General features: G+C 35.2%; 1 protein-coding gene across 2 annotated transcripts in view; it reads left to right on the top strand.

The window, feature by feature from the left end:
- UBXN7 (UBX domain protein 7) overlaps window positions 1-16,824 on the top strand; it is a 60,044-nt gene extending 43,220 nt beyond the window's left edge. The window contains exons 6-11 of one of the 2 annotated variants that reach the window (NM_001206764.2): window positions 205-351; window positions 1,771-1,861; window positions 2,509-2,636; window positions 6,624-7,017; window positions 7,134-7,213; window positions 8,520-9,149. In NM_001206764.2, coding sequence (NP_001193693.1) covers window positions 205-351; window positions 1,771-1,861; window positions 2,509-2,636; window positions 6,624-7,017; window positions 7,134-7,213; window positions 8,520-8,681 — 1,002 coding nt within the window. In that variant the 3' untranslated portion in view covers window positions 8,682-9,149. Of the gene's footprint in view, window positions 1-204; window positions 352-1,770; window positions 1,862-2,508; window positions 2,637-6,623; window positions 7,018-7,133; window positions 7,214-8,519 lie in introns of both variants that reach the window. The other variant, XM_024991209.2, reaches the window with a different exon arrangement.
- Window positions 16,825-16,828: the final 4 nt, after the last annotated feature.

Raw genomic sequence — 16,828 nt, 5'->3', positions numbered from 1 at the left:
AATGCTTGCAAATGGACTCTCTAATTACACATATCTATATACATGTATATATAAGCAGTTTATACACAGAAAACTCTAGGTGTCATACTTGAGGGGAAAAACTTAGTATTTATATGGAAAGAAGATAACTTCTGAATTCTGAAACACACCTGTTACCAAGTAGGAACTGTTTCTAATAATTGTTATGTAACTTTATTCTTATAGGCCAAAGAGTGTGGCCAGATGCAAAACAAGTGGCTGATGATAAACATTCAAAATGTACAAGACTTTGCATGCCAGTGCCTCAACCGTGACGTATGGAGCAATGAAGCTGTGAAGAATATTATCCGGGAACATTTCATTTTCTGGCAGGTGGGAGAGTTAATCAGACATTTTATAGCATTTTACTTTGGTAGTATGTGGTTTCTAGAAGGAGGAAGTAGGTTATAAGCTGAAAAAAAATAGCTGAATTAAATTATTACATATGAAAACATAGAGCTACCCATAATGGCTAAGATAGTAAAGACAAAAGAAAATTAGAGCATCAGTGAAGAGAAGGAGGGAAAAACAGAACCAAGCCAAAAAAAAAAAAAAGAACCAAGCCATATAACCATATAGTACACATACTTGAGAAGAATTTTAACATCATTTTTTAAGCATCTTGAAAAGAGTGTATAGCTATACTGTTTAACAGAAATGTAATATGATTAAAATTTTATTGTAGCCACATTTTTAAAAGTCGAAAGAAACAGGTGATTGATTTTAATATATTTTAAAAATCAGTATCTGTAATATAAAACTAATGTTAAAATATTGATAGAGGCATTTGGGTTGTGGGGTTTGTTTTTTGGGGGGGGGGAGTGTTAAGCTTTCAGGATCTGGTATGTATTTTACATTTATAGTATAGCAGTTAGGATTAGTCACATTTCAAATGTTTCAGTAGCACATATTCTGGGGGCTACTATAATTGGTAGTGCAGATGTAGAAGATTTGAAGGAATTGAGAAACCTTTGTTTAATATGTTGATTTTAGCCTGAGTTTGGTAATCTTTAACTGTATGCCCTTAAATTTGTCACTTAGTCTTTCTGGCTCTGGTTTCTTTTTATATAAATTACCATGCTAACAGTAGGTGATCTTGCTCCAGTTTTTTATATTATGGAAAATTATAGGGAAAAACTCCCATAGTCCAGTGGTTAGGACTCTGAGACTTCCACTGGGGACACGGGTTCAATCTCTGGTCAGGGAACTAAGATCCTGCATGCTGTGCAATGCAGCAAAAAAAAAAAAAATTATAAAAAATAAAAACTTATGAATTAATTTTTCCCCACTCTAAAATACGCTGTTAATGTTAGTAATTTGCCAGGTCATTCTTTACAGACCCCTGAATTCTGTAAGTTTTTTTCTGAACAGTAACCTTTTATTCAACAACTATTGATTGAGCATCTGTTTGCCTAGCAGTATGCTGGGCACTTGAGTTGATAATCTTAACATATTGTGATTTATTAAAATGTATGTAGTTGAGAGTCAGAAGTGACATAGAGGGACAGGTGACTTGAAAAGGAAGAACTGGGTCAAGGAGGAAGGATGGATTGCTGTATTTATGTAAGAGTCAGAAGTGACTCTGAAGACAGGAAGTGAAGAGTTCACATTAGGTGACCTTCATTTTCTCTGTAGGCAGTGAGAGCCTAACATGCCAAAGGTGTTTTTGGAGAATTAATAGCTGTTGGTATATAACAAGGTACTTTTTTAAGAGGCTGATTTTTTTTTAAATATGTATCAATGACTTAACAGGTCTATCACGACAGTGAGGAAGGTCAGAGATACATACAGTTTTATAAGCTAGGGGATTTCCCCTATGTTTCCATCTTGGATCCACGGACAGGTAAGGTGTATTTCAGCTCACGGCCTTTAACTTATTGTGTATCTTTCAATTACCTAAATAATCTTCAATTTTATCTTGGATCCAGTTTCAAGATTGTCTGTAGTAATATATATGAAAGGTTCTTGTTCATGTGCCTCAGAATTACTTAAAAATCTACTGATGTGTGTATTTAGGGAGTTTGTTAGGAAACAACTTTGGGAGATGGTAGTATTTTAAATTTGCAGTTCTGTTCTTTCAAAGAATAACAGTTTATCTTACCATTTTTAAGGATCCCCTTAGGTCATTTATTTAAGATTATTCCGATACTCATTGTAATCCCACCAGAGAAGCAGAGGGTAGAGCTAGTTTCATTATTAACTGATTGAGTTTTGTATATGTATTGGTTTGTCTGAATCTCTTCTTCCTAAATAGCAATAAATGATACCAGCAGATAGCGTAGTTGTTCTATCATGAAGGCTGGGAATTTCTTAGGTTCATTATAATTAATGTATCTTCTAGGTTATGAAGACACTGTAACTTAAGTGGTGATGGGTGGGTGTATGTTCCCAGTAAATTTTAATTGTGGTATGCTGAAAGAAATACTTAGTGAGAATTCAGAAAGAACGTTGCTTTTATTATATTTCTATATCCTGGTTTTTAATCTTTAGGTCAGAAGCTTGTAGAGTGGCACCAGTTAGATGTATCTTCTTTCTTGGACCAAGTAACAGGATTTCTGGGTGAACATGGGCAATTGGATGGACTTTCTAGCAGTCCCCCCAAAAAATGTGCCCGTTCAGTAAGTATGACTGAGAAGTGGTGATGGGCAATTAAATATAATTGTATAAAAGTGCCTTGTGTAAAATGTTTGAGGTTAAGATGGTAAAGATAATAATGTAAGTGGCAGACAGTTAAAATACGTGGCTATAAAACATCTTACGTTTTGATAGTTTCCCACATAAGGGTTCTTTCTTCTCAGTGAAACTGCAAGATTCATATTTCCAGTCTCACTTGTTGCCAGGGTCAGGCATGGGACCTAAGGCCTGGATTTAGAACTGGACAATGTGAATGTTACCTGTGAGCCCAGTAACAGAGAAACCCACTTTTTGAGAGGCAGTACTGTTTGGACTTTTGGAATCCAGGTCTAAGCAGCAGCAGAAATGATATTTTTGCTAGAACATCTCTCATGGTGTAGTTGGGCATTATTTCTGATTACATAGCTTTAGGCCCTAGCTCTCAGGCTCACCTAAAGATTATTTCTATATTTAATTCTATAATATGCTATTACTAGGCCGACCTACTTGATAATTGATAGCAAAATTAGTTTTAAGTAAGAGACCTTCAAAGTTGTGGGAATCTCTCATTGATTATGGGAACTATTTGGGTTTGATGGCAGTGAGGATGGAATTAATTATAGAGGATCTGACTTTAGTAGTCTAGTACCATGCAGTAATGAAACAGTTCCTTAAATTACTACCGAAAATAAAGTGCACATTTAAGGAGAGGCTGTGAGTACTTGCCAAGGGTTTGAATACAATTCATTTTTCCTCCTCCATTACTCATGAATTTTACTTAAGTAGAATTCTTTTTTAAGACATTAAAAAATCCAGGAAGTTTCTATGATTTCCCTGAGAGGGTTTTCTCATCTTTTGCAATCATAGGCTGAAATTGTCAAAATCCGGAGCCTGAGCTTTCAAGTTGCTGAATTACAACATAAATTTGGTTTAATATTTCACCAGATGTCTTATAAAAGTTAAGGAACTTGGTAGGGAAAAGAGTGGGGCCATAAAATTGGATAATTACATAGGGCTTATTTGGGTGAGTAGTACCTCAGACCCCACTTAGGAACTAAATAATTCTCTGACTTAACAAATTCTGATCAACTCTGTACAAGAGAAACTGCAACATAAAATAGCTTAAACAAGGAAGACATCTTTTCTCAATAAGTTCAGAGGGAAGCAATCTAGGACTTGACTGCTGTGGATGTCATCAAGGAACCAGGCTCCTTCTCTTTTTTTCCCCCCACTTCCATCCTTAGTCTTGGCTTTTGTCCTCATGGTTATGGTATAGATGCTGTGCTCCCAATATCACAGTCTAATGGAGAAGGAGAAAAGAGGTGATATCTTTATTACAAAGATAAAGAGCCACAGATGAAGATTTCTGCTTATTTTAGCTGGACACAGTTGCTTGTACAAACAGAATTGAGGTACCTTTTAATAAGGAAGCAAAGATCCTAATTGTGCCTATAAAAGGAAGCATGCCCCACTAAAAAATTCTATTTACCAGTTTATCTTACAGCTAAAAAAAATTGTGGAATGGAACTAAAGCATCACTTACAGAGAAAGTAAATAACTAAATGCCTGTATTAAAAAAGAAAGCCTCAAATTAATGACTTAATTTTCCATCTTAAATGAAATGAAAAAGGACCCACACAGAAAAAAATTAAATCAAACCCAAACTACGCAGAAAGAAAAGGGGAAAGAACAAAGATCAACCAGTAACTTAGAAAACAAAAGAAAAAAGTAAATGAAACCAGAAGCTTGTTTTTTAGAAAGTCAATAAAATTGGTAAGCCTCTAGTCAGATGGTGAGGGGAAAAAAGCCACAAATTACCAATTACAGGATTGGGAGAGGAGCCATCATATAGATATTACAGTTATTGAAGAAATAATAAGTAATACAGTGAATAACTTTATGTCAAATACTTGACCCTTTAGGTAAAAAGGACAAATTCCTAGAAAGACATAACCTACTAAAGCTCATTAAAGGAAAAACAGATACCCGAATAGTCCTATTAATATATCTGTTAATTAAATTGAATTTGTAGTTTAAAACTTCCCACAAAGAAAACTGTGCCCAGGTGGCTTCCCTGGTAAATGTCTTTAATTTTTAAGGAAGAAATAATGCTAATTCTACACAAACTCTTCCAAGAAACCAAAGGGGAAGAAATACTGCCTAGTTCATTGTGAGGCCAGCATTAACTTGCTATCAAAACCAAAACCAAAAACTGAGCTTTGTTTTACAAGGAAAACAAAAGACAAAGAAATTAAACCAATAACCCTCATTAACAGAGATAAAAAATTCTTGACAAAATTTTCATAAATCAGACTCAACAGTTTATAAAAAAGCAGTGTATCCTGACCAAATGGGTTTTAGCTCAGGAATTCAAGGTTGGTTTAATGTTAGACAACCAACCAATGGAATTCACTAAAAAAGAAAACCATATTATCTGCCTCAAGTACAAAGTTAAATAGAAGTCAGATCTAGTAAGTAAGGAATCAGAGGAGAATGAATGTTGGATAGGAAGCCAGCAGTATCTACTATGGTGGGAGTCTTTAAAATCAAGCTGCATGCTGTGTAATATCATTATTATAAAGCTACAGTTCACTTAAGCCATTGATGGTCACATGGGTACATCTACTTGCCTTTTTTATTTATTTACATGTATATTTGGTGCTCAATTAGCCTTAAGTTACCTTAAAATTTGGCTCTGTCCATGGGATTTTCCAGGCAAGAATACAGGAGTGGGTTGCCATTTCCTTCTCCAGGGGATCTTCCCGACCCAGGGATCGAACCCAGGTCTCCTGCATTGCAGGCAGATGCTTTACCCTCTAAGCCACCAGGGAAGTCCAATTTATATATATATATTTTTGGTGCTAAATTAGTCTTAAGTTGCCTTAAAATTTAAAAAAAAAAAAAAAATTTTTTTTATGTTATTGGCAGATAGGGTAAGCCAAATTGAAGCTCCTTTAGTTTTTTGTTAACAACCTGAACTTTTTATTGTGGAAAATTTTAGAATAGAAGGAGTTTATTGAGCCTCTATGTGTCCATTAACTAATTTCAGTCATTAACAACTTGTGGTGAGTCTTGTTTCAGCTATACCCTGTCCTTTGAAGCAAATTATTTTGAAGCAAATCTCAGAATTCATTGTTTTATTTATTTATTCTTTGGCATGTATCTTTAAAAGATAAGAGATTTTTTATTTTTAGAAATAATCACAGTATCCCTAAAACACCTGCAAAAAATTAGCTGTAGTTCCTTTATATCATAAAATATCCAGTGTTCAGCTTTTGACTATCATAAAAAGTCTTTTTGTATAGTTTGGATTCACTCTAGTAATGCCTATTTTGTGACTCAACAAGTTTAGTGAAATCTGTGACAGTAGGACTTTTCCATGGGGAGAACTATTGGAAGTTGCTTTTCGTGGTCACAATGAGAACCTTCATTGAAATTAAGTTTGAAAAAATGTACTTATTTTTTCATATTTTTTATACAGTGTTTTGTTTTGTTTTGAATGTTAAAGATCTGTTAGATTTTTTTGTAAAATGATCATTACTCAGTTATTTATTTACTGATAGCCTTCTGTGTGCCAAAGCTGTGCTGGTTAGTGAGCAAGATAGACATCTTTCTTTGTGCTTAGTCATGTTAAAGACTAATGTTTTGACTTTTATATTTAAAACCTTAATTCATGTCTTGTTCTGGGCAAGGAATAAATTGTTTTTGATTTCCCCCACCCCGCATCCTGCCAAGTCCTGTGCTTGTAATCATAGTGCCAGATAGTGTGACAGTTTTTATTTTTGTGTTTAAAATGCCATTCCAACTTGACTGTTTAAGACAAAGTTGTTGCCCTCAAATAGCTTAAAATTTAGAAGAAGAGATACATCCAGCAGACAATAATAATGGCAAGCTGACTGTTTGATTTCCCATGCCCTATTTGACTTGATTATTTTTTTGGTTTAACTGTTTTCTTTTTCTTTCTACCCATGTTGTATGACTGCATCTTGCAGGAGAGCCTTATAGATGCAAGTGAAGACAGTCAGCTAGAAGCTGCCATCAGAGCCTCCTTACAAGAGACACATTTTGATTCCACACAGACAAAACAGGATAGTCGCTCAGATGAAGAATCTGAATCTGAACTTTTTTCTGGCAGTGAGGAGTTCATATCTGTTTGTGGCTCTGATGAAGAGGAGGAGATAGAGAATCTTGCCAAGTCTAGAAAGTCTCCCCACAAAGATTTGGGGCATAGAAAAGAGGAGAACAGAAGATCAATGACTGAGCCCCCTGCCAGAACTGAGCCTGGAACAGCCACAAACCACCAAGGATTGCCAGTCATGGATTCAGAAATATTGGAGATGTCACCTGAAAAATCAGATGGAATAGTGGAGGGCATTGATGTAAATGGTGGGTCACATTTTAAACTTCCTTTACTTAAAATTTTAATATTACTGAAGAGAATTACTTGTTTAAATTAGTGTTCTGTCATATAGCTATATATATTTTTTTAACCTTTTCTTTAGGACCAAAAGCACAGCTGATGTTGCGGTATCCAGATGGAAAAAGGGAACAAATCACTCTTCCAGAGCAAGCTAAACTACTAGTAAGTATATTTAGTTTGCTTGAAGCAGAAAAACTAATTGGTGTAATTAGCTTGATGATTCTTTGATATGGGTGTTAGTTAGGTATGACCTCTAACTGGAAACTTCACTGTGGTGAATCTTTAATTCTCACTGCTTTATTTCCTTCCCACCTTATCTTGGGCAACTTGCATAGTCTGTTCTAGTCAAGGCTTCTCTGTTCCATAGCTGCTTGCAGTAGAAACCCAACTGAAATTATTGCCTGGAAAAGGAGTGAGGTTTAGTTAAAGACTATAGTGGGGCCTCCTGGATTTCCTAGTAGCTGGAATTGCAAAGTAGTTAAGAAACATGACTGTTTTCTATGTGTTTCTCTTGTGGGGCCTGTTGAGTGTCCCCCTTGTGATTCTCTGCTTCATACCATTCTTCTCTCTGTATTCTGATGACTGTTTGGAAAACAGCTTGTACGTAATCCGTAATAGAGAGCTTTGAGAGCTTTTCCTCTAGAGTCCATAGCTGATAAGCCTTTCTTTTGTGTTTTTCAACTCCTGGAAAAGAGAATGAATCTGACTTGTTTAGATTAGCCTATGAATGAATCCTCCTTGGGTCAAGTGTTTATACCTGGCCATTGCTGTGGCTGAAAATAATTAGACTCTTAAAGACTATGACGAATGCAGGCAGGCTCTAGCCTCTGGTGTTAATACCTAGAAAGTCTCCTAGTCTAGTAAGTGGAAAGGAATGGGAGATGAAACAATGAATAGAAGTATAAACCACTTTTTTGAGAAGATTGGTTTTGAATCTAGAGTGAGGAGTGAGCAGCAATCCGAGGGGAAAAGATGATTGAAGGAGAGACTAAGCATGTTTAAGTCTGATAGGAAGCATCTGTAGAAAAGATGTTGAAGATACATGTAAAAAAGTGGTTTGTGGTGGTGGCATGGCTTCTGAGAAGGCAAGAAAGGATTCAGTGCACAACTGACAAGATAGGATGAAAATTGTATCTTCCCTGATAAACAGAAGGAAGGAAAACTAAAGAAGTGTTTAAAAATGAGGATAATAATTTTATAAACAGAAATTAGGTTTGTTTATTGGTGAGACAGTAATAACCCTGAACATTTCAATGTCATTTGCTGGCTATTAATTATTGAGTACAGGTTTATCATCTCCCCATGCAAAGTGTTATATCACCATTTCTACAAGAGTAAGCTTCAGTTTTTATAACTTAAACTTACATCTTATCTGATATAAAAATGAATATTATATTTTTAAATTACTCATTATGTTCTGTCTTTTGTTCCCATTTAACAACTTTGTCTTTTCTCTTGTTTTTCATAGGCTTTGGTGAAGCATGTCCAGTCTAAAGGATATCCAAATGAACGTTTTGAACTTCTCACCAATTTCCCTCGGAGGAAACTCTCTCATCTGGACTATGATATTACATTACAGGAGGCAGGCCTTTGTCCTCAAGAGACTGTCTTTGTACAGGAAAGAAATTAACATCATGGCCTGACCTCTCTCAGCTTACCCCTTTTTTTCCCTTTTTCTGTGAGATACCATGTCACTGAGTATGCATTTTGGCTCATAGGACCATAGAGCCAAAGTTGGGCAAGCAAGTCACCTGCCTTCTCTGCTGTTTCTTGTTCTCTCCTGTAATCAGCCTCACCTCCCCTCCTTTTTTTTCCTCCTTTCCCATTTACTTCTTTTTCCTACTTTTCTCTCTCTTTCTTACCTAATCTGGTGACCAAATGGAAGTGTTAGGATAAGACCTCCTAGTACTGGCAGCAGGAAATGTGTGTTCCAATAAGTGGTCTCTTACACAGCAGTTTTAGGGGATCAAATGAAATGTTACTCCTCAGACGCCTTTGGTAAAGGAATGGCCAGATTCAGAAGAAGAACAGCCTCTCTGTTTTGTAAGCCCTTTTTTAGTAGGGAGAAGAAATTCTCTAACACATGTTTTGTTTTGTTGTTCATGTAGGAAATACCACGTAACAAAGTGCCCAGGCTTTTGTTTACATGGAAAAAGCATCCTTTATAATTACTGCTCATTATAATTAATATTTTTCTCAAAGAACTGCCATCTAGAACTATTTCCATGATATGTGTTACTGACAGAAAGAGTGTTAAATTAGGGTGAGTAGCATGGAGTGGCTTTCAATATCCTAGCCTGAGACAGCTTTCTTCGTTATTACTCTATAAACTATCTTGATCCTGCTAATCTTGGAATGGACATTTTGTGAGCACGTTGTGGTGACTAGAATAGGAAGGTACTTGCCAGTACAGCATATTAGTTCCTTTGGCCCTTCCATTGTTTGGGTCCACAAGTGATCTATAGGAAGGCAGCTGTTCAGTAATCATGAGTACAATGGCTTGTAGTTGTAACCACTATGGTTATTGATTGTCCTATGTGCTTTAAGGCATACTTAATGTATGCCCTGGGGGAAAAAGAAGAAGATGAAGCTGAGAGTTGCTAACCATGTTCCTTTGGTTAGAAATAATGATTTATCTTTTACCCTTGGTTGGAACTGTCTCTGAAAGGCTCTGGTGATTAAATGAGCTTAATTCCTCGTGCAGTTTTTTACAAAAGGTATCAGAACTGAAAACTTAGCTCTAAGGGGAGGACCTTTAAAATCAGTTCATAAGACAACATTTAGTAACGGAAGTGGGGAAGATTACCTATAATTTTCGGGTGTGAGTTTTTTCTGCCAACAAAAGCCACATTCAAATTGTAGTTGGTGAGTGCTTTTTTCAGTATTATTTAGAAGAGGTCATCTTGAATCTATATAATGCAATTAGACTTACCAACTTCACATTATGCTCAATTCTTATTTTGAGCTTTAGAGTCCTCTGAACAGGTAGTAGTAATTCTGGTGGCAAAATCAGAACTTTAACTTGTTATAAAATCATAATACAGAGTGAACCTATTTTGTTGATTGGGATTTAGATTGATTGATTCTTCTACTTGAGGAACATAAATTGCTATTACTCAGAGACCTTTAGGTTCCCATCTACTTTAAGATCACTCTCTTGGCAACTGGGGGATTTTTTTAAAAAAAGATGCTTGTGTGTTGCTAGTACACAATTAGAGAATACGGTTTCTAATGGTTGGACTTTGAGGGACCCTCCCTAAAGAATGAGTTATGTATGTCCTCAAGGAAATCATGGAAAATTCTGTTTATTCTTCAGTGAGTCCTTTTGAATTAATGTTCTTACATTTTTTTCTAAGTCTGTGTAAGTGCTTATGTATAAGTATATAATTGTATAAATATTTATAAATATATTTATATAATTACAATTTCATTTATACCTTGAGTCAAAGTTCTCTCTTTAGATTGGTGACTGAGTAATACCACTTTGGTGTATTTTCATAGGCTCTCGAGGCTAACTAGCAGCTTCTGATTTATTGAGGAAGCATGGTTTTCATGTTAATTCCTCAATTGTTTCTCTGAACTTGGATAATATACTTGCTATCTGAAGAACAGAGCTATATACAAAGGTGCATTAGAGGGTAAAAAAAACTATTGGTCATAGACAAGGTCAAAAATCTAAAAATTCAGGGAGGCACAGGGTAAGAGGTGAGGTTATGCTCAGCTTTGGTGCTGTGATGGCACCTATCTCCACTCTCAGCAGAGTCACAGCTAAAGTCCAAATCTGTTAAAAATATGAAGTCAAGAATTTTCCCCATAGGATTCTGTTTCATTCTTTTACCTACTAGTTTCTCTTTGTAAAACATATCTAGAAAACTTAAAAGACAACATGTTCATTAATGATAAGATGTAGTTCTTTCTGATAAGCTCAGCTCTGGCATATCCATGTATAAGAAACCAAAGTAACTTTCTCAACTTTGATTACTATGAGATGACCACATCAAGTGATATAAGTAAGCATATCAAAGAGATGGAGCATGAGATATTGATCCAACTTAAATAAAACAGGGGTTTTTAGAGTACAAGATGTAGAGGATTTTATTTTGAGGCAGGAGTGTAATTATCCTGGGTTTGGTATATAGGCCCACAAGGAAAGCATTATGAATTGTACACAGGAAGAGTACGGATTGTGCTTTGTTCAAGAACTTAATACACTTTATTAGTAAGTCTTATTTCCTCTGCAAATTCCTTACCTCTTTGGAGGAGAGGTTTTATTGAATAGATAAAATGAAGTTAGTGAGATTAGATAAAAATAGTCACTCCTCATAGGTATTGGAAACAGCTTGAAAGAGACCTTAAAAGGTAGGAAGGAAAAGAACAGGATAGACTTTGATGAGAATAAATGACAGAAGACAAATACAGGGAGATGAAATGAAAATTAGTAGGGAGGAAAGTAACAGGAAATCATTTGAATTTGATTTATGAAGGGACCAGAGAAGAGAATAGCCAAATGGGGGAAGAACAGGAAAGTAATTTTGAGTAACTAACAAGTACTAAGTACTTCATGTGCATTTTCTTCTTATCTCCCTAAGGACTCCACAAAATGCATATTTTCCCCATTTTATAGATAAGGAAGAAAATTGAAGTTCAGAGAACTTGTTCAGGATGTCACAGCTAGTAAGTGGCAAAATCAGAGTTGGCATTCATGCTTTTTTTCACTCCCGTGCTGTGGTCTCCTACAACAGGAATCAATTTGTTCAAAAGGTTATCTTCTCATTGTTTGGCTCCGTAAGTTATTTCGTTTTGTTTCCTTAAAGCTCGTGAGATTTGTACTATGCCTAGATAGTCTTATTTACACCATTATTTTCAGTGGCTGATTACTAATTGTTTTTTAAAAATGATGCACTGATGAAAATGTGAAAGGAAAATAACTGTGGCACTATTTGCCAAGAAAAAAATGGATAAAAAAGAATTTTATCAACTTTTTTTTTTTTTTACCATTTTTCAGAAAAGATACAATTATCTTTTCTATATCCCGTCTATATTAGATTGTTGTACATTCTGTGTGTGTATTTTCAAATCATCTATAAAATTCTACTTCCTTTACTCTGTAAGTTAACAGTTATTTGGGTCCTTAATCAAAGTTGGAAAAATCTTAAATCTAAGATCTGCTTCCTGCCTGTTTTATCCAGTTGGAGAGACACACTACACATGAGATAATAGAACATGTAAACGCTTACTTTCCTGAGTCTGAACCATAATTACAATAGAAGTTTAGAAAAGGTAAAAAATAGTGTAAGTCTTATTTAGGGAAATAAAACTGAAAAGTGGCAAACACTTGCTCACATTTTCTTTTGATTCCCCTGTATTCTTTAGTACCAGCTTTTGAAACTGCTAGATTTAGGGTGTGACACATAACAATAAGGCATAACTAGGAAAGAAGTATTGATCCCAGGATTAAAGATTTAAGCTAGCAGGGATCTCATTTGGACATTTAGGAAAATACCAGAGGGAGCCACTTGCTACTGGAAAGGGAAGATTTAATTCTCTTTCTGGGTACACATTAAATGTATTATATATTATATGCAGAAGGGGTACTATATGTAGGTATAAAGTATACTTGGGTTACGTCTCTGCCTCTAATTAACAGAGAATTGGACTAGATCAATAGTTCTTAGTCTGTTCAAGTAAAAGGGCTTGTAACGTTAAAATCCAGCAGTGGTGGGGAGTTATAGGGTTAAGTATTAAAATCCTTAATTCCTTAGGTGGAGAAAATGTAAGTGTGCATGTGGAATTGCAGACCCTTTCCAGAGACTCTGGGAACCCACAGATTGTAGACCACTGAAGTATATTATCTCTGAATCCTCTCCACTCCAAAATTTAATGCTCTGAGTCTCCTCCTTTTATTTTATATATTAATCCCTAGAGTAATTAAAAGCATTCTTGTTAATCAGTTCTTGCTTTTTTCCCTGTGTTCAGGTTTCATTTGTCCAGTAACTTGATCTACCCATACTGTAATGATTGAAATCTCCAGAAGGAGAGTATAATAGTTTCAGGTTTACTAATGATCTTTTAAACACAATTCGTTACTTTTAATTTAAACTTGCTGTCTTCCTAATCAGTGTTGAGTGTGACTAAAATGTAATAAGAACCAATTATTTCACTGACAGCCAGAGTTAAATTTAATTCTATATGTGTGCTTAAACAAAGCAGTTTACTGACTAAGCAGTTGTTCGGAAATTGATTTGTGTAAATTGTAGAATTCACTTGGTTTTGACAGAAACAAGTTTTTCAGGATCGAATTAGGTTGACTTTTAAAAATATTTCTTATCCCATAGAGTGTATCTCCATGGTGTCATTTTCTGTCTTTCTGGGTCTCTTTCATTTAGAGCCAGAGAGAGAGAGTAAATAGTACTCAGAAGTATTACTCAATAGTAAATCACGGAATGGAGGTTGATGAGTAAGTAAAGTCTTGTGTAAAACTAAATGCTAGTAAGTAGAACCCACCCTTCTGGTGAACAGCAATTTTCCAATAAACATAAGCCTTGATGAAAAAGCCACTTAAGGACAGCTGTGTACTATGAATATTTAACTTCATTTATTTGCCTTGCTTAGCATTTTACTTACTGTCTTGCCATGAAACTTAGTATTGCACTGTATACATTTTAGAATAGTGGTAAAAATGTTCTGTAGTACTGAAAATAACCAACATAGAACACCAAGCCAGTGTGGTGATTTCTCCTGATATGTCAAAATTCTATATTTCAGTGATGGCTGTTTTGGTCTTTGATTCACCTATGTGTCAGTCCTGCTAGAGAGACAGATTAGTATCTTAGCTTTTTTTAAAATAGAGATTATGATGACCTTGGTAGTTTTCCCATGAAGTGATTGTGTGATTAAATTATTGAATGTAATGAGACCCTTAATTAGAAAATCTTTTAATACAACTTTCTCTTTTACGTTTCCATTCTCTTCTTGATTTTTGACATCTATTCTCAGAAAATGTCATGATTTTTAATGAAATTGGATATGTTTAAGAAATTCCATTTCTGACTTTTAATAACTTTTCATTTTTTATAAATTAATATACCAGGAAAGAATTTGAGGCAAACATCATTTTTTATAACTCTCTACCTAGGAATCCTTATTCCAAATATAGAATAGCTAGTCCATGACACCCTTCCCCCTTCTTTAGCTTATGGAATGCTGTTGTATTGCTTAGAATCTCAGTCTTTCTCATAAACATAATAGTTTTGGTACAGGCTTTTCTTTGACATATGATCTCAAAGTAGAGTTGAGCAATCTAATATGAACTATCTTAATAAAACATAATTTAGTATTTCTGTAAAGCATTTTCAAAAGATAACCAGACTTGTAGGATTAGAGATATAAATACTGATGGTAGTATTTTGCCTAAGAACAATCACATATTAATCTATAAATATGGACATTTGCCTTGTTGTACTTAATTCTGTTGCACCAAACAACAAGTTTTTGTTGTTTGCTTAATAGTGTTTCCTCTACAGAGATCAAAATGCCCTAAGATTTTATATCCCTTATAAAGTCACTTGGGTTTATAGATTGGAAGAATAAGCTCTACTTAATGTAAGAAAAATTTTATCTCCATTGAAGGAAATTATTTATCTAACTGGGCCACCATGAATCACTCATTTATTAGACATGGTAAATAAAATGGGAAACATTTCAAATCATTAGATAAATTCTGACTTGGAATTGAATTCTCACCTCCTTAAAGTCTTTTCTATTTGTTTTTTTTTTTTCAAAGACTCAATATGGGCATCTTAACTGATAAGGGAGAGAAATTCTTGGTCTGGAACCATTCCCTGCCATTCTGCCTTTTTTTTTTTTTTCCTCTGTCAAGGTCGCTGACTCTAGTACGTGTCACCAGGACATATTCAAGTTAATGACATTGGAATGTTGATGCTTAGTTGGATATCTTTCTGTTTTCAACAAAATGGTTTTATAGTATGCTTTTCTCAAGCTTCTGTGTTCTTAATAATGAAAAATATCAATAAATGGTGTGATTCAAAATATAAATAGGTTTTTGACACTAATCATATGCTCTTAACAGTAGCTTTTTGATAATTTAACTGCCCTGTAAGTTAAACCTCACATGGAGTGACCACTGCCACCAGAAAATCCCCTCTTACCTGCTAATTAGAATGAAAGTAGTATGTGACCTCCACATTACAGCTAATTAGTAGTAAGCTTGTAGTGGCTGTTTATCTTACCTATTTGGGGACTTGGGCCTTGTTCCTTTCCTAGGTTTGTCCCTTAGATTTGGAAAGACTGTTTAAAATTTGCTGGGAGACAGTAAAGCTGTGAGATAATCCTCTAGTCTTAGTTGTAGAGAAATGAGTACAGGTTGATGCTTATATGATACTTGGATTTTGAGGGGCTTCCAGCCAAGCTTTGGCATGAATCTTAGAAATAATTTTATTCACTCCTTTAAGAATCTTTTTTTTTAGAACGGTTTTCCTTTTGATTGTTAACAACTTCTAAGCATCTGGTGTCTTTTATTATTATTATTTTAACCCTTTAAGAAAGAAAGTAGGTATTGATTGTTCCATGGAAACTCTCAGGAGTGTTTGTAGGCTTCTCTGCATGCTTTGTATGAGTTCAGTTTTAACTGCATTTTGAGTCATCTGGAGTGTCCAATTCTGGTGTCTTCACTATTGTGTTTTTTCAGCATTTTTCATGTCATTTTCCAAACCTCACTTCCCATCTTATTTGGAGAAGTTAATCAAGGAATGGAATTTGGGGATAGGGACGGGGGTGGGTTGGGGACTTGAGTGAAGTCAACTTAGGGTATTTGCTTTAGTGTTCTCAAGCAGTTTCTAATGGTATTTAGAAATTCCCTGGGATGTTTGTATACTCAACTTATTCTGGATAAAGTGGTGGTCTCAGTGAGATTTGCATTCTTAATGCAGGACAAGCTCTAAATTTAATCTGTAGTGTAACTTGGTTATTGAATCCAAGAAGGTAATGGACAGAGACAGTGCTCCTATTGTAGTGTTTCTGGCAAGTGCTCCCTAAAATGCACATAACATATAGTTCTCAGTTTTCAGGGCTTTAATCCCATGGTGCTAGGAGAGATCATTTGTTTCTGCAGTTCTTCTCAAGAGTGGGAAGAAGGCTTTGGGACCAGTGAGAAAGGGGCGACAGGATCATCCACTAAATTTTTTTGTTTAAGACACTTGAAAGACCCTCCTGTATATCTAGTAAGAGACAATAAAGGTGCTAGGGAACGCCTTAAATTTGAAGACATAAGGAGACCATAGGAAATATAAACTTGTAGGAGGAGAAAAACATGCTGTTAGATAAAGCAGAGCTGTAACTGCTGGCTAAGACTCAATGGAACTTCCACTTGCTCTAAAACCAGGGAAATCTTAGATAACTGGGTGTGATATATCTATAGATACACATAGTCTATAGGTAAATAATTTCTAAAATGAGGATCTTTCTCTTGGTGATCCTCTGGTTTTGGCTGTACCAAATTGTGAATATTCTTGCTGTGTTGTACCCAGTTACTTTATATTGATACTGCAACTTGAATTGGGGAGGGGGCGGTGGGACATTTGGGGTGGGGGAGGGAGGGGAGTCTTTCGAAGACATCAGCTCACTGTGCTGAGAGAGGGACCAAACTCAAGGAAACCTCTGATCTATAAATTCAACTGCTGCATTTTTTTATAAATACATGTAAATGTCCTGTTGTAATATTTGATCTTGGAAATAAAATCAAAAACTTTTCAGTATTAG

This window comes from Bos taurus, chromosome 1, assembly GCF_002263795.3.
Source record: "Bos taurus isolate L1 Dominette 01449 registration number 42190680 breed Hereford chromosome 1, ARS-UCD2.0, whole genome shotgun sequence".
NCBI lineage: Eukaryota > Metazoa > Chordata > Mammalia > Artiodactyla > Bovidae > Bos > Bos taurus.
The sequence above is the reverse complement of the archived record's forward strand: the minus strand, read 5'-3'. Positions and strand labels throughout refer to the sequence as shown.